Consider the following 25,224-nt stretch of genomic DNA (forward strand, 5'->3'; position numbering starts at 1 on the left):
GGTTTCAGCAGTTTGTGAAATGATCCAACCAGAATGGTACAGTTATACGGACCTCCAGGGTGGGAGCAGCACGATGCACATAGTCCTGGTTGGCAAACACTCTGGTTATTATTGTTGTTATCTTAAAAAAAAAAAAAAAAAAAAAATCCTTTGTACTCTGTCAGTTCATTTTCAGGCAGTTTTGAGGAATTTTGTCACTTAGTTTCCTATTAGCGATAGCAGACTTCAGAAATCTCCATGGCAAGTTCCAGGCATTCACCGGTCTCGTGGCAGGACTCAAAAAGGCTGCAATCAATGTCACAGTCACAGTTGCAGTCGTTGTTGGCATGGTCTTCGTTGGACGTCTGGTAGTATCTATTGGATGGACAACAGGTATCTGTCAGCCAATGTTCACAGGTATCAGGCAGCATTATAAGAAAGTCCCAAAACTGGCAGAACAAGCAGGCCAGGATAAGTGTTGCGCATTCATCTAAGAAAAAGGAAAAGCAGCGAGATATAAGAAAAAGGGTATGCTTGATTACCCAGGTTCAGGCTAGCGTGACTACACAGAGATGAGATGCAAGACAGCACACAGGGTAGGCTAAAAATACATTGATGATAACTACTTCCATAAAGTCAAATGAAAGGATTTGGTTTATATGTTGTTTGTTCTGGAAAAACAACAGCAGCATGAAAATAAGTTGAATGAAAATATTCTGTGGCAGTGAAGTTCAGAGGAACAAGTACTCCGAACCAACTTTACGCTTGGACTTGATCTTAAAGGTCTTTTCCAACCTTAATGATTCTATGATTCTCTCCTCTTCAAGTGTTTGGGCTATAAATTTCAGCACAGGAGTGAACCTCAAGCAGCAGGGATGCTCTGCTGGGGGGTTTGCAGCCTTGCAGGAGTTTGGAAGTGCTGCTGCTTTGCGATGCCACATGTGCTACCTGCCCAACACACCTGACACAAGTTTATTTTCTTTTTCACAAGGGTTTGCAATTAAAGATGAAAATCATCAGGCTGCTCCTGCTATTTCTAGGAAGGAAAAAAAAAATCAACAAAAAATACCCTAGAAAACTTTCAGAGGCATTTTTGCCTGTATATGAAGGGTTTGGAACAGAATCCTTCTTATTTAAACAATTCCTTTCTGGGAAGTAAGTCTGTTACGGTCTGAATCAATCCTTGCTGGAAGGCAGTGCGCAAACACCCAAAGCTTTTGTGGAGAATGTATCAGGCCCTCAGACTCTCCAGGTCTAGTTCTTGCTTTCCGATGTGGTCAGTCTGGATGCGTGGGATAGGGCATCCCTGGCTCATGAATTCGATATGGCATCTGGATAAGGACTGAGATGATCTTATGAACAAGACCAAATCCACACACACGGGGGAAAAAAAGAGTACAGATTCATCATCTGCTTATAGTTTTCTTTCTAAAAGTATTCTGTTTCAGTAAAAATGTTTAAGGTTGCCTAACCAAAGACAGGGAGAAAAAACAACTGTGGGGAACGCCATCTACAGAGGGCAGCGTGCTGATCGATTCTCAGCCCAGGGACCTTCCCCTTCCCCAGTGAAAAGCGTTTCTCGCCTCTTCATTCGCAGACTGGTTAATTTGTGAAAGGAGACAAAAGTTGGGAAAGTAGTATCAGCTAGGATGTGTGCCTGGAGCCAGTGAATATACGTGAAAACTTGGTCACGGTGACAAAAACTTTGTGTTATATTTGTTCCCCTCAAAAATCAACTAATTAACTCCCCACCTTTCAAACCACAGCATCTGGGGAGGCTGCCTCCGGGTGCAGCAGGGCTCGGAGCAGGTGTGAGATTCTGACTGTGTGAATCCAGTTGGAGTGCAAAGACCCAGACCTTTCAATATTTTTTTTCCCCTCCTTGTTTTTGGAAAGGAAAAATGCCTTCAACAATATGAATGCCTTTTCATTGGTTCTTTCAGGAAAGCATATGGTTATAACCACATTTCTTGCCCTAGGATGACTAACTGTGAACTCATTCAACTGCGTTGGTTCTGTTGTGGCATTTTCTCTCTCACGTAACATAAAGTTCTGTGCCAGGAAGTTTCCAGAATTAAGCTTTTTTTTTTTTTTCTTTTTAAGAAAGCTTTCTTGATGAAAAACAAAATTAAAAAAATCAGTCCAGCTTTTTTTTAAAAAAAACAAAACAGTTAAAGCAGGTAGCAAGAATAAATAGCATGTGATTGAACTTCTTTCTGAGTGGCATATCATCACCAATGTTATCAATTTTAATACTTATTTAAATACGTCAAGATCTATTTAAGTTCAGACAAGCACAACTAACTTCTAAGTCAGTTCTGTAGAATAAGAATGACTAGATTTTGGTGATACTTAGTAAATTCATTCTTATATTTTTTTCTAACTAAATGAACTGAAATAATTATAAAATTGAAACATTGTATAAGGTGACACCACTGCATTTAATTGTATGAAATTTACACTGTAGAAAATATAATCGTTTTATCCAGTAATTAAGACTATTCTTTTTAGCTATCTTATGTTTATGAAATTTCCTTCCTATACACAGGTATGAGAGATTAAATGCAAAATTATATATCGATTAAGGATCTTTCAATTTTTTTTTTCCTCTCCAAAGATCTGTTTTCTAATAACAGTTTTTTTCCTGAATGTGTTAACCATAGTGTTGCTTATGTAATCTGGAGAGAATAGATATGGGCTCCATCCAGGAGAAAAAGCACACAAAAAGAACAAGATTTTAATAATAAAGTAATGTTTCAGCACAGAGTCTGTGATGTGCAGTAAAGATGCTTTTAAATTCCCATCAGAGCACACACCATGAACTGTGATAATGGATGTAACACATTTCGAAAAATCTGCATGTGTGAGGCTTTTTTGTCCTGTTTTAAGTGGGGTAATGTATATAAATAATGGATATTAGCAATTAAACATCCATTCCTATGCATTCATTTATATATTTGAAAATAAATTAGCCACAAACTGCATAAAAGAAGATGCAATCTCCTGTTTTCTCGTCTGTTTTCCCTGCTGTTTGCGAAATGGCATTACTGCATTTATCTCAGTGAGAACAACGACCTCAGCTCTCAGTTTCTACATTAGTAGATTAATTAGCACACAAGAAGAACTTCTAATAATTTTGCTAGCCTGCCTCATCTCTAAATTTTCCTGCTCTTGTTTGGGGGCTGTCAGCTCACCCTCTGCTCACGCAGATGGTGCCCTGACCAAACCTGGTCCCCAGCTCGCTGAAGCCACGATGGTCACCCTTGGGGAGACCTACGAGCCTTGGATCTGCTCCTCTCTGAGTGCGGGGAACAAAATAATCACTGATTTCCTCAGCTATTGCTCTGCCTTCAGAAGTTCTCCATGCACCAGCGAACAGGATTTGGCCTTGTGTGTGTGGAATAAGCAGCAACTTGTCAGAGTAGAGTGAGCGGAGTACGCAGTGACAGTCACAAATCTGGCTTCCTTTGGTTTTCTTGGCTTCCATCCAGCCCTTAACATTATTAATTGAGCACAGATTGGGGTTTTTTTTGCTAATTTCCTTCACTTTTAGCTTTCCTAAGGAGTATGAAATCTGTTATTTGCATCACATGGCACACACCTGTGTGCCAGTAATGGTTGAGGGGCCTGATCAGATAGTTAGCAAACTCAGAAAATAGTGAGTGTCTGGACTAGAGGACAAGTCCCCTAAATGACATCAATACTTCAGATCCTTCACTGAAATGAAGTGTATTCTAATAGATGTATCGGAGACAACACTTTTATTACGGGATCAGTGATACAATAGAGATGGTAAAGGTTCCTGGAGAGCGTGGCGGTTTATTGTGTTGATCTGTATTTAGAAAGTCTTAGTTTAGGAATTGTTAAATGATATACATGATAGATCCCAACTCCATTGGATGTAACACGCTAGTCCATTATTGCAAAAGGCACTCGTAATAAACTTCCAAAATGCTTCTCAGAAGCCCTTGTTTTCACATCCACAGGAATAACCAGGAATAGCTGGTTCTCAGCATAATTCCACTAAAATCAGGGGTGTTAGATTATTTAGATTAGCAGGAGCCATGCCCTTGGTCTGTAATGGGTGTTTACAGCCAATTCTATTCCTTAACTCTTGGTTATACTATTGCCTCTGAAATTCTTACAAAAAATGATGCAGGTATTCGGCTCTTTAACCTGTGCTTTTACACAACGAAAAGGATCGGCTCCTTTTTGGAAAAGGTAAGACAGCTCTGATTGTTAGCCCCAGAGCAAGCTACGTTTTAACAATGTTCATTTATGAAAATGCACTCGAACTGTCGGGCTTCTGCTGAAATTTTGGTCTGTAACAACCTTTCACAGCGCTTTGTTTTCAAATATGCTTTTTCAACACATGGAGCGTACTGAACTAACCAGAAGCCCTATCCGCCTGGGGTTTCCACCTGGGCCAGCCATCAGAGACAGTTCTCTGCAGAAGCCCGGCAGAGTATGAAGAGAGCTCCTCATCCTGCCCCACGTGAGTTTTGCAGTGTGGTCAGCAGAGGGAGGATTTCTTTGGTGATGGGTCCGCGGAATGGCAGGGTTGGAGGTAACGGTCCATACAAGAACCGCACATACAAGCCCATAGAAGTAATATGCTGACCACCAAACACAGCGTCTGTTCAGCAACCACAGCAGCTGCTGCGGTTCCAATGGCAAAAGTAACAGCCTCTGCTGTTGGAGAGAAATGTGTTCATGTGAGATACTCTGTTTATCTGATGCCGACACTAGTACCTCTGTGCAGACGCTCATGACAAAAGTACAAATGCTCTGTTGCACAATAGGCTCTAAGCTCCTCTTCTATGACTTTAATATCACTGACAATTTAAGATCATCTTCTACAGATTCTCATCTATCACAAAAATGTCTGCAGGGCAACTTAGTACTGCTTTTGGCTATGTTCTTGAACCTCCTGTTCAGCATGTAAGCATTTATTTCAAGTTAGATACACATAGTGCTCTTCCAATGGGCATTATTTAGAAACCAGGCTAAATGTTTTATCTGTTTTATAAAACATACCGTCACTGTCTCTCTGATGTACTGATGCGTCATCTTCAATGTAAGTGAATTCTCTGCATTTCTCCAGGGAAGCAATGGATGATGTGCTTGCATCTGACAATTTCTTCTCCTTTTTGGTACCCTTTGATGAAGTGTCTGTGATGCTGAATTCTGCGACAGAACTCATAACAATACCTTTCATAGGCTTTTCATCTGTATGTTTTTCATTTGTAAGCTGGTTATCTGGTGGGATTAGGAAAAAAAAAAAAAAAAAAAAAGGCTTGTTTGCGATACTGAGACAGAGATCTAAAAGAATAACATATGCAGAATTTCCAAGCCTACAGTTGTTTACTTCCAAGGCCTATCACTACTTACTTAATGATTTCAGTCTCATTGTGCAAGTAAAGTTTACTCATAGCATAAGTATTTGTGAACTTGCATTCTAAGGTTTTCTCTTAAACCCAGAGGACTTAGAGGCTAAGCAATAATTCAGTTCCACTGAGTGGGATCAGGTTAGGAGAGAGATCAGAACTAATGCCTCAGTCGACATCTATTTCGAGTGTGATATCCATCCTAACTTCAATTTGCAATATAAAAGAAGGCAAAACAATTATCTTGTTATTTTTCAACAGCAGCTCCGTTTCCCTAAATATAGAGCCAACAATGTGTGCGTAGGCGGTACCTAGATGCAGATGTGCCAGCTCGCCATGGCTCATACTCTTGTAGCAAAGAAAGACAGATGGTGTCTGTTTAACATCCAGATTCATCATTTCGTAACTTCATCCACACTTGTGTTGTTGGCCTGGAAGTCAACTAGAAGATGGGATACTTCACAAGCTGTCAGCATGCCAGAAAGGCAGCTCAAAAACCAGAAGGAGAGCTTAATTTTAAGGCACAACTAGGGGAAAGGTTAAGAAGAGTTCTGAGCTCAATTTATTCTTGAAGAACTTCGCAGGCACAGATAAACATGGGTTGATCTATAGTTTCACTTACTCTCCGAAGTGATCAAGAGGCCAAGAAACGCAGCCATTCTCTCTATGGCTGGGATGATAAAACCTCATCAATTCTTATCTACAGCTGATTAGCTCCTACACCTCACATCAAGCACAGCCTCACTTTTTCTCTTACTTAAATCTTGTGATATGCTGCCTCTTGAGCTATATACAGAAAATCAATCTTTACAAACACCTCAGTTTTGCAAACATTATTTTCTGAGAGGAACAGTAAGTGCTTTAAAGCAGTTAGCCTGCACTCTGCTGCAAGGAGCCAGAGGCGAGACCCTGCATATCTCTTGTTTTTCAGGTACCTTTGGCCCCTGACATATATTAAAGAAAAGGCAAGAAAAGGTTGATAGAGAGCGAAACCTTGATGAGACTGCAGTTGTGTCCCGTAGTACCCTTCCAGCCAAAAGGAAGAAATGTGGATGGGATGGGTAGGTGAAAAACCACTGGGACCGTCAGGCTCGAAGCGGGGGAAGCAAGGATTTGAAGCTGAACTGGTATCTGGAGCAAGTCCAGTGAAGGCCACCAAGGTGATGAGGGGTCTGGAGCACCTGACGTATGAGGAGAGGCTGAGGGAACTAGGCTTGGTTGGCCTGGAGAAGAGAAGGCAAAGAGCGGTGCTGGATGCTGTCTTCCACTTCATAAGCAGGGCAATGAAGAAGGTCCCCAGCTCCTCTCAGCAGTGCACGGAGCTAAAAGGCCAAGAGGCCACTGTCACAAGCTGCAGCAAGAGCAATTGGGATTACATATGGGAACAGATTCTTCACCATGGGAGGTGTAACGCATCGGGGCAGCCCCCGGTGAGGCTGGGGAAGTGTGGAGATCTCAGCTGGGCATGGACCCCAGCAACCTGCTCTTACTGCGGAGTTAGCCCTGGTTTGAGGCAAAGGCCAGATGGGGTGACTTCTGGAAGTTCCTTCCAAGCTTATTTTTCTATGATTTCTATGATTCTGTTTACTTACAGAATGAGTGAGCAATTCATTTAAATTTTTACTCATAGTCAGATCTCATGCTGGTTTAGATCATCGTCACGGAGGGAAATATGTAGAAGCAGAAAAGCTGGGTAGAGGTTAGCGGAGTAAGACCTTGGGACAGGATAAGAAGAAATACTAAGCTATCATTTTCACTTTAACTTTAAATCACGGCTTTAAAAATGCATGTTAGCAGATGTTTTGGCTTGATTTTGAACTTGTAGTAATGACAAAGTCTACTATGAAGACTTTGGATTTTCCCTGCTGTGGAGAGTTTACAGGTTGGCCTTAGGCAGGGAGCGACCGGTGGGATAGACAGAAGTGGAGGGAAGGGACACTAAGACAGCAACGACACAGTGAGGAGTCTCAGAAACCTATAACTGTCAGGTTTTGTGAGCGTTATGACAAAAGGAAAGCCACAGGGGAGACTTGGGAAGGGCAGGAGAGGCGGTGGCTTCTCCGGGTGTGAAGCACAGCAGTGCTCACCTGCAGGTTGTACGCTTGGTCGTGGGAAACCAGCATCAGGAGCAAAGCACATCTGATTTTGCACATCTGTGATAATTTGTTGATGGTTTTCCCCCCAGAGTAAGGAAATATAGCTTTTTTTTTTTTCTTTCTCTCTGACTTCTTGGCCAGCTCTTGAGTCCAAAATGTGAAAATCATGCATTTTGGATGTACTTACATGTACAGTAACCACTGTTTTCCAGTGTTTATAAATCAATGACATACCGCAATTTTTCCTGCACTTTCATTCAATAACATACCGTCTCCAGGAAAAGTTGTGCTAATTGAAGTAGCAGAGCTCTGGAGGAAGCAATGTCCCGCGTATGCATTGGATTTATTGGATAATAATGGATCTGTGAGTCCAAAAGACACATGTCCCACCTGTTATTCAGGTGCCAATCTTACAAATGGATCTTGTTTGTCCCGGCTGAGAGTACACACGGGCTGAGCAGTTGAATACAAGCGGATCAGATTGAAAGGCCTGGACAAGAATGACGCTTTCTATCATTTTCCACTTTCAAAATTGGCCCCAAAGTCTAAACCGGATATATTTTAAATCACAATATATCTGTTGAGTTCCCCATTTCTACAACAATACAATGGCCCACAGATTGCATTTAAGCATTCAGCAAACGAGACTGAAAAAAAAATCAGACCCAAGTAATCAGTAAATGCCAGACTAACATTTACTGTATCCACCGACTTCTACTATTCATGCTTCGAGTCAATTTTTATTCTTCAAGTGCTGTTGAAGAGAAATCAAAACCAGAAATAGAAAGGCATAGACATAACCTGAATTTTTCAATACAGCACCATCAAACAAATGGGTAACAAAAGCTGTCATTCAAGGACTCTTCTGTTTGTTAAAGCATACTACATCTTTGAAAATACAGTACATTTTAGTGTCAGACTCTTAGTTTGAAAAGCTCCCTTTAAGTAATGTTATACTTGTCTTGTACAGCTAGATCAAGTCTTCATGCAATCACCGTAACAAGCAACTTGCTATGACAAGCGAGATCCTTGCTTCCAGAAAACAGTGCGATAGAGGCTAAAGCAGTGTACAATTATAGGTCTCCATTTCATTTTTATGCAATTACCTTCAGTTCAGCTGTGGGTCCATCTACATTATGTCTTTTATCAATTTAATGTTTGCACAAAGTGTCTAAAGAAATAAAGATTATGCTAGACCAGCATAAAAAAAAAAAGTGGTTAGCATTTTTTTTTTTTCTCTTTTAGAGCTTGTTGCTGCATGGAACAGTAGTAGGTTGAGAGCTTGGAACAAATAAGTGGAGCCAAATAGGCTTTAAAAATATATTACGTACAACTGATATTATTTATGATTACTGTTAGATGAGAATATAAAAAAAATTTAAATTACAATTAGAGATGGGCAGACCGTCAAACTTTGCTACCGTCTTTTAAAAGCCTGTGTTCAGCTTCGGATAGCCACAAATGTTTCTGGTTTTAACGTGTAGAAATCATCCACTGAAGTGAATTAAAAGGAAAAATAAGTGTATCATGATAAAGAAAGCTCAGATTATTCAGTGTTAGACTGTTAGGCAGAGGCAGCTAGAGGTAAACCCCCACAATGTGCCATTTTTAAACAGTATCATGAAGCAGCAACTTTCTTCCTCATACGGGGTAACTGGGACTTGCCTTGGCTATTGCAGTAGAAGACTGGGATTGTTCACCCTTGTGTGTATTAAAGATATAGTCTCAATACTCACATGAAATTTCTATTTCTTTTTTAAGTTGGGCAATTCAGGCGGCTATAGTCAGTGTCTAAATTCATGAAAGCACAAAGTAAATCACTTAATTTCTACCGACGCCAGCCCGAGATCCCTCTGGTTAATAGTGAGGAGCAGCAATACCAAGGCTGGCATTTACATTAAGTCCCCTGACCTCTATTTCTCATCATTGGCTTAGGCACAAAACAGGGGCTTGCAGCCCTGGAGAATAAGAGGCTGGAGTTCCCTAGCATGCTTTTGAAATTAGCTTTTATATAGTGGCATATAAGGGCTCTAAGTCTGTTTTTGGCAAGAGACAGGGGAGATAAGAGGTGCTGTATTTTGCTGGTTGGGGACTGCAGCAATATGGGTAATGCCAAAGAGCTGTTTGGAGCAACTGGTTAGGGGGAGTCGGCACTGAAAGTGAAGGAGGAGAACGGATCTATCACCCTACGTAGGGCTCATACGCATCTTAGAAGCAAAGGACAAGGGAGCCTGTGGCTCTACTTGCCGGTGGCATTTGTTCCCAATCCATCCTGGCAGTGGCCCTTTGCCTCACACCTCTGTGGCAAGGAGTCCCAAGGGTTAATGGTGAACTGTGTGGAAAACTGTGGCAGTTTAGGACGTGTAACTTTTAAATTTCACCGTGAGGCATCTTCGTGTATCAGTGCAGCGAAAGAACCAAAGGAACGCCTGGCTGATCTCCCTGCCATTCGTTATCCCATGCACTGCTGTCGCTACCCGTCTATTTAATACATCACATGCTCGTCACTGAAAGAGCTGTGTGCCACGTCCAGCCAGTCCTGCGATGAAGCAGGCAGAGCTACATCAGACCTGATGGATGATAACTTGTAGGTATAAAGGCTTGAACCTGGACTCACTTGGTTTGAAAAGACTCATAGTAAAATGAATCCCAAACCTCAGGTTCCAAAGACCATATTTCAGAAAAGAACAAATAAAAAACCAGAATACTTCTTGCCAGTCTAAAGGACATAATTTGGCTGCCAGCAGCAATGGGAGGGGATGCCAGGGGTATCTCTGCACAGTGTGACACGTGCGCGGGGCCAGCAGCTTACCTGGATGGTCCTCGCTGCTCGGCGTCACCCCGGGGAGCGCCGGGAGAGGCAGGGAGCTGGTGCAGCTGTCTTGGTGGAAGAACAAAACAACATTGCAGAGGGACACCGTAAATAAATATTGTTTGGCACGTCTATCACCCCCAGCCACTTAGTGACAGTCATTGACTTCAGGAGTTGTTGTTTTGGGGGCAAATAGAAGCAAGTGTGCTTCCGTGCAGGGGGAGGTTACGTGGGATGGTGCACTGTTTCTGTTACCCTCTGTCTCATTTCTGGAAAGGAAGCCAAAAAGTAAACAAATTGCTAAGAGAGAACGTTTCATCTGAGAAGAGGGGAAGAGGATCACTGGCAAACACAGAAGTTCCTGTTTCAGGTAGGTACAGAAAATTTGAGGGCTGGGAGGGTCCGTGATAAAATGTGGAGCATCATCCACGCTCAAACACCCCAGAAACCTTAAATGAGGTTCCCAAACCATCAGCAAAGAAAAGAGGAAACTGCATCCCAAGCTCCAACCTCCATGGCTTAGCTGTCTTGGTAGACAAGATGCCCAAGGTCCTCATGGTGGCAAGCCCAGGTCCCCACGTGGGTGCTGAGCTCCTTCACCTCTGCTGCGCTTGCCAGGCCATCCACTCCATACGTAGGGCTTGGAGGCTTAAATCTTCCTTCCTTCTCTCTCCCAGAGCAAAGTAGGAGGGGGAGCAGGACTATCCCTACAGCGAGTGCAGCAGATAGAGCAAACTCCATGGGAACTGCTCTCATCCATGTAGGAGAGGCCGGAGGGAGAGCGGGCGTCACAGGCGACCTGAAGCAAGCTGCTCTAGGCTAATATATCATGGGTGCTTTCAGAGTTTTGTGCCCATTACATTTTGCTGAGCTCAGGCATAAGGATACAGGGGATTTAGAGACTGTTTATTTTTGTCGTAAGGAAACAGGAAATAGTACACAAGGTTATAAATATATAGTGGGCTTCATATGACATCATGAACCTGTGCAAGTGCTTCTCTTCTGATTTATGATGATGGACTGGTACTTCACAGAAGCTTTGAGTTTACTTTATTTTGCTGTTGCAGTAACAAAGCTAATGGTGCAATCCCGGGAGGGGGTATTTTATCAATAGTGAATTTTTGACCTCATTGCATACATTTTAACTTCATGAATTAGTGACCCAGCTGACTGTAAAGCCTTCTACAGGCTTATTGTAAATCTATCACAGGACTGGCAAAAAATTTTGGCCCAGATCCTAAACTCTGACAGGCATGTGTTGATGGACTGCATAGCAAGCACTTCCACTAATATTTCTCACTAATTATACCATATATTAAGAAAAATGAATGAAGCCAATGTTTATAAGCAGCTTTAACTGCTTTTGATATAAGAAAGCAACACAATCCCTAATAAATTTTCACCTTCAACATTTCTATTCATTATAATTTTTACCATGATGAATGAAGTTAGAGCTGGAGAGGGAGGGGGTTCATCTTGAAATCTGTTCGGTGAATGACTGAATTTACTTCCCTTCCCCAACTTGTGTTGAGGAAGGAGGGAACAGATGGACACAGGAAGAAGAGGGAGGCGAGTGCGGAACGAAGGAGATGGGTGAGGAACAGATGGAGTCGGGGGAAAGCGAAGAGGAGAGTCAGCAAGGATGGTAGGAAAGTTTTCCACTTGACCTTGAGTTGAAATGAAGATCTGCATACACCATGGGACAGCTAGATTTTGGGATGCATCCTTTTTTCTCTCTGTGGGACTATACGCCTCAAAGTCTCGTGGGCCATCCCAGCAGTCCAATCCATCCCAGGGGATCTGCAGAACCAGAACCGAGATTTTCTCCAGGGGACAGCTGCTGCAGACGGGCATCTGCACTGTGTTCAAGTCCCATAATGGTAACGGCAGGGGACAAATGTGTGCAAACGCAGTACCCAAAACGGGTTGGGATGTGGTAAGTCTCCCAAGGCATCCCAGCCAACGCCGAAATTGGAGCTTATGATTTTGAAGAGGTATCCTACGCCCTGTTTGTTAGGATCCAATGGCCAAAATACTCAAAGTGATTTACGATTTACCTGCCTAAAGTAAGACATTCGAGATGGCCTGATTTTCAGAATATGCTGAGCATCTGTTGTTTGAGGTGTATTGAATTATATAGCCCAAATCACTAGGAAGTCCTGGAAAATCTTGATTATATTCTTAATTCTGTTAAATTGCCTACATACAGTCCATTGGTTCTGGCTTTGCTAGCTGAAGAATGGAAGAGGTGAAAGTTAAATATTGGCCATGTGTGTCATTCCCTTTGAAGAAAATGGGAGCCATGTGCACTCACCTAACAGCAAAGTTTGGCCCCAGCTATGATTTCACAGCTGGGCTCTAACTTCAGGAATGCCAAAGCACTAAATGACTCAATTGGAGTAATCTGATCAATGCTGTATTTTCACTGTGGATTTAAATTGCACACACAGCAAGAGCAGAGTTAGTTTTCTTCTCTCTCAAAATCACTTTTCTCTGCAGATTTGATAAATCTGAAGTTTTGCTCTCATCACACAAATAAGTGAAATGGCAGAAAACGTATGTCAAATAAAATGCACAACATTATGTCCTTTTTACTTTTTGGAGGCTGTTTAAGAAAATGGCTTCATTAATTTTGACTGAATAAAAGGTTCCTTTAAGGGATTTCAATAGGTGACATGAAAAATGTTAATACGAATGATCAAGACAATGGAGGTTAAAACTGTTTTGAAAATATGTTTCTTTTATAGATCTCAGCTGTTGGAAGAGTTACAGAATAAATATACGGTAGTGCTGACATTCAGTGCTGTTTCATCTTAGCAAAAGAGTTTTTAATAAAGAAAATTCTTTTCAAGGAATGCTTTCTGCAGCCAGTCATCAAAAAGAGGTTTTCCCCCCTCCTAGTTTAATAAAATTAAAGTAATTTATGTCATATTGATATGTCGATATGTTTTTCAATAAACTTTTTCACAGAGATTTTTTTAAATTTCTCTTCACTTTAAAAATTATAATTATATGTCTTCCTCCCACTTTGAAAATGGCACAAGGTGCTCATTTGCAGAGCTCTACTGTTCAAATCTTCACTGAGAATAGAAATGTCATGACTCAGTTAACAATGCTTTATTATTCACATTGATCTTTTTTTATAGTGTTCTTTATCTCAAAAACATTGTAAATCAGATATCTTCCTCCCACTCTTTTGTTCATTTGCAAATTTTTATTATTCTAGTTTAAAAAAGCAATGGAGTGTCAAGAGTCAGTGTATATTGTTTATGTTCTTTTTTCCTTTAAAATTACTTTTAACTATAAAAAGTAAGATGTACAGCAGGGGAAAAAAAAAAAGCTGGATTTAAGGATGCTTAAAAAAAGAATTGAAGGGATCAGTGTTAATTTTATGTTGTTCGCTTACGCTTTAGAGTTGTAACGGACTTTGCAAGAAGGGGGACCAAACACTTTATGAAAAGGTTTTTATGTGCTAATTCAAAAGTCCGGATTGCATCAGACATCATGGCCCGCGTTAGACGCCGGACGTGATTCATGCTCTCGACGAACACGATAGCAAAATTCCCCACCACTTTTGTAGCAGGCTCACTGGATGGTTTACAGGTGCCTGCCCAGAGACCCGCACTCGCCATCGCTCCGTGTCAGAGCTTGGCGCCAGGTTCGCAGGAGCCTTCGGCCGATAAGCACCAAGATAAATCACCAGGTTTTCACAGGAACTTCACAGCTTTGATATCAAGTGTTAACTGCAGGAGAAATGTAACCTCAGCTGGTCGACAGGCAATGCAGTCACCGAAACCCACGGGCCAGGGTGCGGGATCCGGCCAAGCATCCTCCGGGAGAGTGTGCCAGAGCCCCCAGGGTTTGATCTAGGTTGGATCTTCCAAATTCTCCTTCAGCCACTGTTTTCTTTCCTACCAAGTTTTTTCTTTAGGACCGTATTTATGTCCTGGCTGTTGTGACTGTATGAAATGACCTCCATGAAATAAATCCATTATAGTAATTGGGATTAGTCCAGAGAGCAGCAGGATCTCGTGGCATTTCATGTACTGCTTGCTGACAGGGATTTTTTTTTTTTTCTTCTGCCTGTTTTGAATTAATTTCCTCCAGTTTATGATCAGGGCATCCTGGCACCCTGTTGTTACTACTGCAGCTCTTGAAAGAGATCATCCTCTCTGGGAGTCTCTGAGAAGGAGTGGCTATTTCTGAAGTCGAATTTAAGCCCCAGATTGGATTTTTGGATCTTGTAGGTAGTGTGGCAGCTCTATCACATGAAACAGCCCGAAAAAGCTTTTGTAAAGAAAAATAAAGTCTTCTTTCTATATTCTTTTGTTTCTTTCTTTCTGTTTCAAGGCTGCACTCTCCTGACATTTTGCTAAAAGGGATAATTAAACAAACTCAGAGCAAGTAAGTTCCAAACTGAACCTGAACTGAAAACCCACAGCCCTGTCCTTCCCCCTCCGAGTGGAAGGCTAAGCATCTATTTGTTTTTATGAATGTCAGTAGGTCACCCCAGCCACCATAGGGCCATGCCAGTCCCTGTCCCCTCCCCGGGCTGCAGGGATTTGGGATGCACAGCCCCACGGATAGCCCCAGAGGCCACCCCGTTGCGGGGGCTGCACGGACCCCCCGCACCGGGTGCGGAGGCAGGTCCGTCCCAGCGCTCACGGGCAGCTGCTTCTTGTATTGCAGGGATATCTTGACACTCACAAATTCTCTTTATTCCTCACCAGGAGGAATCTGTGGGAAGCTGGAGATTTTGATGCCTTATCTTATCCGAATTGATCGTTTTGTTTTCAAATTAAAGAAAAAACAAACATTATTATTATTATAGTCCTTGCCTCGGCAGCACTGCTGCATTAATTCAGTCTTCCTTCCTTCATCTCGCAGTTAATTACCCACTCCATCCATGAGGTTAAGACTGTCTGCTCATATGATCAAGTTTCAGAAACAAAATTCTAACCAGAACGGAGTAGCCAGAAGTGGACAGGGCTTTATTTAATACGGTGGTACAGTAACTAAAGGTGGGTCTCACTCCTGGACATGCTTGTGTAATTGCTCACTCTGTTTTGTTTGGGAAATTTATAGGTCATGTAAAAGAGAAAATACTGAGTTTATTACAAAAGAATTTTTTTCCACATAAAACTCCCTGTCATTAAATTTGGAAAGCACTTAAAATTCTCAGTTTTATTTTTGGTAAGCACTATCTATTGAAAAGTGAAATTATCAGAGGAATCTCTAGGCAGAATTTGTGAACTTTCCAATGAAAAGACAGCACAATGTCTTCCCTTCATGTCCCAAGGTCTTTGGCAACTGTGCCACTTTCTGAATGACACTGAAGTTACGTGCCAGAAGTTTATTCCCAAAGCAGGTATGACACACGGTTATGGTCACAAAGATATCCTTGCCCAGCATTAATGCCAGAGGAGCTCTGAGGCTGTCAGCATTTTGATTTGGTGGGGGAAACACCATCAAAACCACATGTATTCTTAAAATATATACAAACAGTTTGAATGCTGTCAAATAGAGCTGCAAATGAAGGAAGATGCAGCATTTCTCATAGAAGGTCCTTAAAGCTCTACTCGTGGTAAATTGGCATGTGATAATAGATGATTACAAAACCCCATGTCTTCTAATAAGTTATAAAAGCTTTTCTGCGAACTCTGTGAAAGTCTTATGTCTTCTAGAGCCTTTCCTAGCAAACACTTCCATTTTTTTCCTCTCTCCTCTGCATGCCATGCTGAAACACAAGTGGGAGCTGGACTTGTCCACTATAGCAAACATGATCAATGTTATTACTGTCTGAGCACCTCCCCGGGTGCCGATGAGCAGCCTTTGCTGGACCATGCTGGAAAACCATATATTTAGCTCCGCAAGGGCCTGATCCAGTATTAGCAGATGTCAGCGGAAAGAATTCCAGGGAGCTCAACAGATCAGGCTCCAAAACAACCTCCAGTATGGTAGCCTTCTCTGGGTTTCTCTGCTCTTTTCCTCAGAAAGAGTCACAGACAAAGCAATTAGCAATACATGAAGCAGAAGATGTATCGTGCTACACATCTTTTCACAAAACGTTTTTTTTTTCCTGGGGGACACCGAGGATGCAGAACAACTATTCTGGGGGCACACAGATGACATCCACTGTTTCTTAATTATGTAATAAGTACATTTAGGACAGTATAGTCTTGCCAGCTCTGGCAAAGGCAAACATGATAACTGTTCTGCTCACAGCATTGAACACGCTTCTCTCCCTGTGCAGTGGAAGGATGTGTTTAAACTCGCAGTCTATCACTATTCCTGGATAGTGTAGGAGAGTCCAGGAACACTCAAGATGTCTTTTCCTGTGTATATTAACTTGTTCAGAACAAAACAGTGTTCTTAGAAAACATGAATCTTATGGCAGAAGAAAGTTTCCCTCATGACTGCGCTACAAAGGTTTCCAAACAGCTGCTTGTTCATTTGGGTGCATGAAATATTAGGTTCAGCCTGCTCACAAGAGCAAACATGTAATTTCTTCTCACCGCGGCGCCTTCACCGTGGTCATTTCTGACTGGCTTTGTAATATCGGCCAGTGCAGCACCGGCACAACGTCTTCATTGTACGAGCTTTCAGGAGAGCTGCGGAGCTCCTGCAGCCTCGGTGAAACGCCGGCCGTTTGTCCTGCTTTGCAAGGAACCGCGCTCCTAAGGACTTTGGCGAGCGTCCGACGGGAGCAGTGAACACCAGAGGTTTCAGGTGTCGCTGGATGGTGGATCCGCACGCTCCCACCCGTCTGTGGAGCACAGGGATCCTTGAGAACAAGGATCAAAGGGTTGGTCGGGCGACCTTGAGTGCGCCGAGCTCGCCGAAGCCGCAGGAGCGGCTCCCCTTGGCCGTCCCCATCGGGGCTGCCCGGGCACGGGGGTGGGTGAGAGCTCACCCCTCTCCTCAACACTTCTTCACGTCAAAACTTTAACTTTGCTTTTGCTCAAGGCTCAGGTGCACAACCCCTTCTAAGCAAGGAGGTCACAGCCCAGGCCCTGAGAGGAAAAAGCGGTTGTCAGTGAAATGGAAGAGGTGTCACTGTTTTAACACAGATTAGGCAAAATCTAACCCTCATTAATCCTTCAGAGCAGGGCCTCTGGTTTGTTCTTTTTTCAATCTATTCTGTATTCAAAGCAAGTACATTTTTTCTGTCACTATACCGCTATTGTTAACAACTATAAATGTATTAAAAACACAGGGGCATTTTAGTATGTGTATTGTGCATAAGAAATATTGTTACATGACAAGCTCCAATTGGCAAGTGAAAAGAGGTTTTATTGAAGGAAATAGCAGTAGCAAACAGTGAACTATGCAGAATAATGGTAATTGTTCCTTTAACATTGGCAGCGCGCGTTCACTTAATATGACTGCTCCTCTGTCTCTGCCTCATCCAGACCCAGAGGACCTGTTAGACAAGCAGGCAGCCACCTCTCTCTGGGATCAAGCTGTCAATGCAAACTTGCTTTCTTTCTATTTCTCGGAGCTAAGCTATACCCCCAGAGCTCCTGAAGCTTTTCCTGAGTGAAAGCTTTAAAAAAGCTCCATTCGAAATTACATCACACGAGCTGTTCTCTTCAGACTGACAGAACAAAAGCAGGGGGGGAAATGCCAAAAGTACCATCTGAATGACTTCTGAGTTGCACGGAATGATTTACCTCCTCATGCTTTATCAGAGCAGACTAACGTTGTCTTGACCTTGCCTACCAAAGCCCCAGCAGTGTCCTCTAACTAGCAGAGAAAGTTTGCATCGTGTGTGTTTGCAATACAAATAAACTCAGGGCCGTTGGGCGCAGGCTTTTTGCGCGCAACAACAGGGTCTTGGGTACCCCATGGAGAAAGGTCCTAATGGGGGCATGGTGCTTTCTAAACATTTTTAGCTGAAGTGGTCTCTAACACAACCAGCTCATCATCACTGGAAGAGCCCAACCTGTGGGTGGTGCACAGCCTGGTGTGCTCACCCTCTAATCAGCAACACCCCAATTAAGGGTCATGGTGAGAACTGCTGAGGGCCACTGCCAAAATCTGAGAGGTCTTTCAGGTGGGCTTCAGTTGGGACCCTCCAATTAAAGGTCATCATCAGAAGTAAAGGGAGCTGATAAGCATTACCCACTTCTGCTGTGGCTGAGTAGGAAGCAGATAAATTAGCATATCTCTCCCTTTTAAAGGCTTTCAGGTGGTGCAGATTGGTTTGAGAACCCTCAGTCAGGAAAACATCCTCAACTGGGAAGCGAGGGTGCCATGGGTCTTTCTCCTCCTTTGGCAGATAAATAAAGGTAAGAGGAAGAGAGCAATGCCATGGCTTTTCTCTAGGTGAGGTCCGGAATCAGCAGCCCGTGTAAGGTGGCTAGGTGTCAGTTTGGGGTTTTCCTGATCCCAAACCGATCCCCTGAGATCCTGCAAACTGAAGCAAGCAGGTTTTGTGTGGCTTATAAGCTGACCCTTTTGGGGTTCTTACTCAATTTTCCTAAGAAAATGGCTGTGAGGTGAAGAGCTTATTATCCACATGCTTGAAAGCTTGTAGGCTTGGCCTACTGCAGAGCACTTTATGTTTGTTCTGCTGTTTTGAATAAACCTTAGAATGTTTCTTTAAGTCACTAATACAAATAATAGTCTCACTTTAAAGATGGGCTGAAGCAGATGATGAATCAGTATTAAGGCAAAAAATATTGTTCACATTCCCCCAAGGAATTAGAATAATTAAGCTCACTTTCTTGCATGAAAGGGGCCACTTCAGTAGTCGCAAAGATGCGGTGCCATGCTCTAGGTACTGTGGGGAGAAGGAGCTGAGAAGGTGGGGGACTTACCTGAATCTCCAAGGGGCTGTGGGATGGGGCTGTCCAGTTCTGGAAAACAAGAATGGGAGAGGAAGGCTTCACTAAGCAGGAAAAACTCCTCAGCTGTTGAGGTGGCTTTGTTACCCCACGCAGGCACCAGAGTTTTGTAAATGCCTCAAAACCGTATTGTTAACAGAGGAAAAAGAAAAGTCAGGCTCCTGGGGCTGGAGGCTTAGTCCTCTGATTGACTTCACGAGTATGGAAAAACAGCTCGTGACAGAAGCTGGGGGTACCTCTTCCCTTTAAGGATCCAGTGTCCTCTGGCCTCTCACCGAGATGTTGGTTTGGATATTTTTTTCCCCCCAAGGGACACAGCCAGTTTTCATATGGTCCACACAACTTGTCTTAGAGGAGCAGAGACTGCCCGAGGATCCTGACTCACTACTGCAGTGTTCATCCCTGAGTTTCTGAGTGAGTAAAGTTTACAATTTTTAGTATGTCTATTTGGTGGCTCATGTCTGAGTTGTCTTCATGCACCTGATCAGTGAAATGGCTCTGCTTTGATCCATAAGGGACCATCCTAATGCCCATTAAAGCTGATGGTAATGTTTGGCTTCAGGGCTTACTATATCAGGTGTTGTATCTGCTTCCTACGCCAAATCGTGAAAATCTTAATTAGGCAAAATCGTCATTAAAATAATTGCAACCGAGGAAAACACTGGTAATGAACCTGACTACAGACCTCATCACTGTGTGCTTTGTCACATCCCTGTTCCTACCAATGGTGCATTTGAAGATGCTGGACTTTCAGGTTTTGAAGCTAGCAGAATAAGCTGTTAAACATAATGACTGTAATACAGCCTAGTTTTCTGAACCATGATTTTAGGATATGGTAGGGGCTCAAGTTTAGCTCACCCATCTTTATTTTTCTGTTTCAGCATGGCAATGCTTCCTATGCTTTTAGGTATATTAGGGCTTTGCAGTGTCTTTCACCATCATGGTATCTGAGTATCTCAAAATCAATAATGATGGCAAAGCAGAAAACTTCATGGTGTTTGTGGAAGTATGCATTTCCCCTCTGCTTGCAGGGGAAGATATAGGTCTTATCTAAATGACTGAATACTTGGGTGGCATCGTGATCCCACTGGATGTGGGGTCACTCAACCTGTTCTGCAGGTTTTTTGTGAATCTGCATCTGAGTGTGAATTGTGAAAAATACTAGCCTACCTTGTAAATCTGAAGTTGTGCTTGTAACAGTGGCAACCAGAAGCTTGCTTGCTTATGAAATGAGGAAAAATATGATCTGGAAATAACTTTGAGACAACAGACGGGGTGCCATGGTCCTATCAGCAGGCTCTCGATTCAAACATAGCTGCCTTTCAGCAGGACAGCAGCGAAGCTCCTCATGGCATGGGGACAAACGTGCTTGTAGGCGAAGGCTTGTGAGTCTCTGACACCACACCACAAGCAAGACCTGGAGTCCCTGGGGCACTGTGTGGCTGAGGAGAGATTAATTTGCTTATGCCGCCATGCAGACCACGCTACCCTCTGCTCCTACCCTGCAGGGATTCACATCCTGTATCGCTCTGGCTGCTAGCTACGTGCTTTGGGGACATACGTAGTGAATTACTTTCTCTCACCCGGACTGAATTCCAGAAAGTTTACTCGGAAATCTGTAGATAACTTTTCTCCCTTTTCTTCTACCAGTATGTGTAAGCCAAGGTTTATGCTCTCTTTGAGTTTTACTAAAAAAAGAACAGAAACGTATGCCTTTTTCCATGCATTTCTTTCAAGCCATGATTCTTCTGGGAAGTGCGATTTGTTTACGTCTTTCCGTGACAAATGACAATGGTTAAGGTTACATCTCTGCCAACCTCTTTCTAAGTGGTTTCAAGTAGTTTTCTTAGAGGGATTATTTCATCTGCCACAGCATATGAGGCAGCTCTGAGGTAGCGTCGAGCTTGCACGGAGCAAGACCACTGAACATTAGCTTAAGGCAGGAAATTTGAAGTCCAATAGACAGTAGGATCACAAGAGCATAGAGTGATAGTTTGCAAGTGTGCTGCACCTGAAGAAAAATGAAATTGTTTGAGTCTTCCTTTCCTGATGGTACCAGAGAGACTGGGAAAGGCTAGCAACATCAACTGCCCATTGGAGGTGGTGACTGCCTAAATCCTGATCCCCCAATAAGTGCTTGCACTAACCATTTAATTCTTGTGTGCCTCAAATAATCCCCTACAAAGCAGGGACTTGTATAGTTCCTAATCATGTATGACTGGTTGGGTGCTGAAGTATTATACGCTCTGCAAATGCAATTGTCAATGTCTTGCGGTCGCCTTGTTCATCTTCAGAAATAGTCTTACATCTTTATGCAGCAAACTTCAGCAGCTATTGCAGTTTATGGTCACTAGTTAGCTACAGCAGGAGGGTCAAACTTTGGAGACTGTAGTTTCTTTCCAGCCTGTAGGTTTCCTCCCCCTTCAAGTCTGTTTTCTACTCTTGCCAGAACCCTGCCTTCTGTTTAAAGGCATTAGTAATACCAAATAAAGCTAAAGATGCTCGTTATAACAACTAAGTTGTTTCCTTTTTAATCAGAGCACATGCTCATGCCAGGTTTGGCATGTAGAATCTGTGTATGTGTCTGGTTTAGGGCACAGTAAGCTGATCATTTGTTAGAAGACTAGTGCATTACATATAATTTTCCTTTTAGTTGTACAATTTACCAGGAGGTTGGTACGAGCGTTGGTAATCTACTTTTTGCTTAGTTGGAGGTGGTGAAAATATAAAGAATGGGAAATGAGGCTATTGCCACGTGTGGTGAATTGTGGTTTGGTAGCAGCAGTTGTCTTGTAGTTAGGTGGCCATCGAAACCTTTCTTGGAGTGGGAATAAATAATAAAAAAAAAATCTTCAGAAAACATATCAATTTTCAAAGAGTAAAGAAAGATGCAGCAATTATTGTGACACAGGTTTGCAGTCTGTTTCTGATTATCCTTTTGGCTGGAGAGTTGGGGTTTCTAATTGTAAGGTTAAGGAATCCTTTTTATCTATCTCCTGCCTCCTAATCCTATGCTAGACAGTATTGTTTTCTGTGCCTTTTGTCTTCTGGGGAAGGAGACGATCTCTGGCTCATGTGAACATCTTGTTAAAGTCTGCTGAGGATTAGGGGGTGTGACAGTTTTCTTGCTGAGCCTTTTTATTGGGGATTTTTATGCCTGCTTTTCTGGGAGGTCTTTGAAATGTCTTTTATGTAGCAATCATTTCACTCTTTCTTTGTTGTCTCAAATGTTGAGGCTGTATTCTTCTCATCTGTTCCTGTTTATATTCTGCACTAGCTGGTCATAACAGTTTAGCTTGAAACTATCATCACGCCGTGTGCTTCTGAATCGCAGGAGTGCTGCTAACTGCTCTAGGACAATTGCAAATTTGAGCTTTATTTTAGGGCGTCTGAAGCTTTAGCATGGATGTTTAGTACAAAATACCGTTAAAGAGGTTCCAGATGAAAACCAATAATCTAGGAGTTGGACATTTCCAGTGTCCACAGCTAGGTATAGCCCATTAAAAACCACTCCTGCTATAATGAGATGGGTCCCCCTTAGGATGGTGTTCACCAAACCCGCTGCAGCTGGTATGATACGTGTTCAGTCTGGCCTAAACTCCTGCAATAACCGGTGGGAAAGACAAGCCCAGCATGCTGGCAAGTCATCCCATCTTGTCAAAAGAGTTTAACCTGCAAAAAAAATTGCTCCTAGGAAGACTTGTTTTGTCCCTGTTCTCCCCCTACCCCACTGCAGCTGGCTACAGACAAAATGTAGGTAGTTACCCAGACCAGAAACCAAACTTCTAGGTGACTAAAGTTAGAAAATACAAAGACCAATCCTGGCCAAAGAAATGAAAGAACTTAGCTTTTCACAAGAAATTTGGAAAACTTTGGTAATTTCCCATTTCAGTTTGAGGAAGCTATGGAGTTGGTCAATGTACTTAAGTACAGGTAAAACACAAGATTTTGTTTCCTAAAATTTTTATTAATTCAATGCTTCTATGACTTGAGTGGCTATCTTAAGACACATGGACTTGTGTGGGGTTTTTTATTTATTTATTTATTTTTTTAATGAGATGGTAAGCACATTATTTCTGATTTCCCACAGTACTTATTTCTGACACTGTGTAAGCTCAGGTACCAGCTGGGGAGATCCCAGATTCGATGTTAAGCAAGGAGCCAGGGTTATGTAGTCTTGCTGATAATGAAGGTATCAGAGGCAGGCTTCTGAGATATTTGTATGGGAAAACTGGTTGCATCACCTTCCCCTTTGAGAAGATTGAGGTGAAAATTGTGTTTTCATTAAGTCCTTACCAAAACGAGTGACTGATGTGCACAGGATGCTGTTTCATTTTTTTAATCTAGCTAAACTCTTATTTATTTCACTGAACAGTGTATCCTATCTTTACAGAAGAAGAACCTACCTGCTTAGATGTTTCTTTTGCTCCTGTAAATACCTTCCTCAAAGCTGTTTTTTCTGTCCCTATCAAGAATTTGCCTCATGTAACACAGCACTTCCACTCGCCTTTGCTTGCAGCCTTTCTAGCCTAATTTTTAGTGTCTAAAGCCATATATAATATCGTTCCATTTCACACTTAACCACAAAACCCACTCTTCCAGATATGACCTCAGTTTATTTTATATCGCACGTCTTTTTCTTAAAGTATTTTATACATAGCATAATATGCAATGATACGGCACTGATGTTTATCAAAATTGTTTCACACTGTACTTATTTCTATTCCTGCCTTTTGGATCAAGTACAATACAGCTGCAGATTAATTCCACCTTTTAAAATAGGTTTAATATGTTTATTTTCTTACCACATTCACTCCATCCACTAACTTGTTATATGGATTATATTTAATGGGAATCTTGTGGGACTATCAAAGAGCATTTATTTTCTATTGAAATAACAATTAAGATAACACGCAAACTAATATAGTAATCAAATAAAACTGACAAATAACAAAAACTTTTTTAAAGCTGCAGAGGCATGCTAACAAATCTATTTGATCAATATATGGGATGTGAAAAAAGAGGAGACAAGATTGACTGATGAATAAAATGGAACTGACACAAATAGGCTGACAGCCAGTCGCAAGTCTCTTTAGGGCAAATGCAATTAACTTAGAATAATAGACTCAAATTTGATGGTTAGAAATGCATTTTTATTAACAATCACAGCCTGAATCATTATGCACTCTTATGAATAAAATTGTAGTTATACTGAAAGTCTGTGTATACATGTATGCATGTACATACAAAAAAGCCTTGTTGAAGGAGAGCTTTATTTTTGTGACAGAATAGCTGTTTGAGATTTAAAATATAAAGCATACACAAGTATAAATCTAAATATTCAAACTGGTGATATAAAAATCACATCTGTGGTATGCTCGTATTAATGATAAAGGCAATAAGCATTGGTCCCAGGACTGCTTGTTCTTTTGGGATGTGAAATTGCAATCAGGGATTTACAGATTTCATTCTGAGGCAGAGAAGTCATTACTAGAAACATAAGCTCATTCTCTTTACTTTAATAGCTATTTTAAATCATTCATTTAGAAAATACATTAACTATTTATTGTATAGGCAGTACATTTCTATTGGCATTCCATTTTCATGCTTTTTTATAATCCTTTTTAACAAATTATTTTATTAAAAGCAGATTAGAATTAGCAAAAGGATCCTACCAATTTTTGAAAATGCTACTCTTGAAGAAGGATATTTCCCATTATTAACAGGTATGCAGTATTAAAACTTTAAAGGGAGGGAAGATATTCAATTGCTAATGTGTCCTTTTTCTTTTGACCTTCATTGCAGAGGCTGATTGCTATTTGTAAATTACTTTTAAAATTATTAATCTCATTTAATTTCTGAATAAATATATAATCCTCTTTTTCTCCCCCAAAATCCTTGGGATTTAGATATGAAAAGAGCTGCCTATAGCATATGTTATGGTGCAGTTGTCTCTTATTTGTGGGAAAAGATGAAGCACGCCACTTAATGCAGAGAAACTCTACACGGTATTAGTGAAGTATAACATGAGTATGAAACCATGATACCTGCAATGTGTGGTGCTTAAATATCTTGGGGGAAAAAAGGTATAATGGTAGGAA

At 41.8% G+C, this 25,224-nt stretch overlaps 1 protein-coding gene across 1 annotated transcript in view; it reads right to left on the minus strand.

Annotated features, from left to right (window-relative positions):
• Nucleotides 1-209: 209 nt before the first annotated feature.
• The window catches only part of MDFIC2 (MyoD family inhibitor domain containing 2), a 45,194-nt gene continuing 20,179 nt past the window's right edge, over nucleotides 210-25,224 (minus strand). The window contains exons 2-5 of the mRNA XM_049826510.1: nucleotides 19,097-19,135; nucleotides 10,275-10,343; nucleotides 5,017-5,238; nucleotides 210-469 (exon numbers count right to left, since the gene is read on the minus strand). Of these exons, the coding sequence (XP_049682467.1) occupies nucleotides 210-469; nucleotides 5,017-5,238; nucleotides 10,275-10,343; nucleotides 19,097-19,135 (590 nt within the window). The remainder of the gene's footprint in view (nucleotides 470-5,016; nucleotides 5,239-10,274; nucleotides 10,344-19,096; nucleotides 19,136-25,224) is intronic.

Source organism: Accipiter gentilis, chromosome 23, assembly GCF_929443795.1.
Source record: "Accipiter gentilis chromosome 23, bAccGen1.1, whole genome shotgun sequence".
Lineage (NCBI taxonomy): Eukaryota > Metazoa > Chordata > Aves > Accipitriformes > Accipitridae > Astur > Astur gentilis.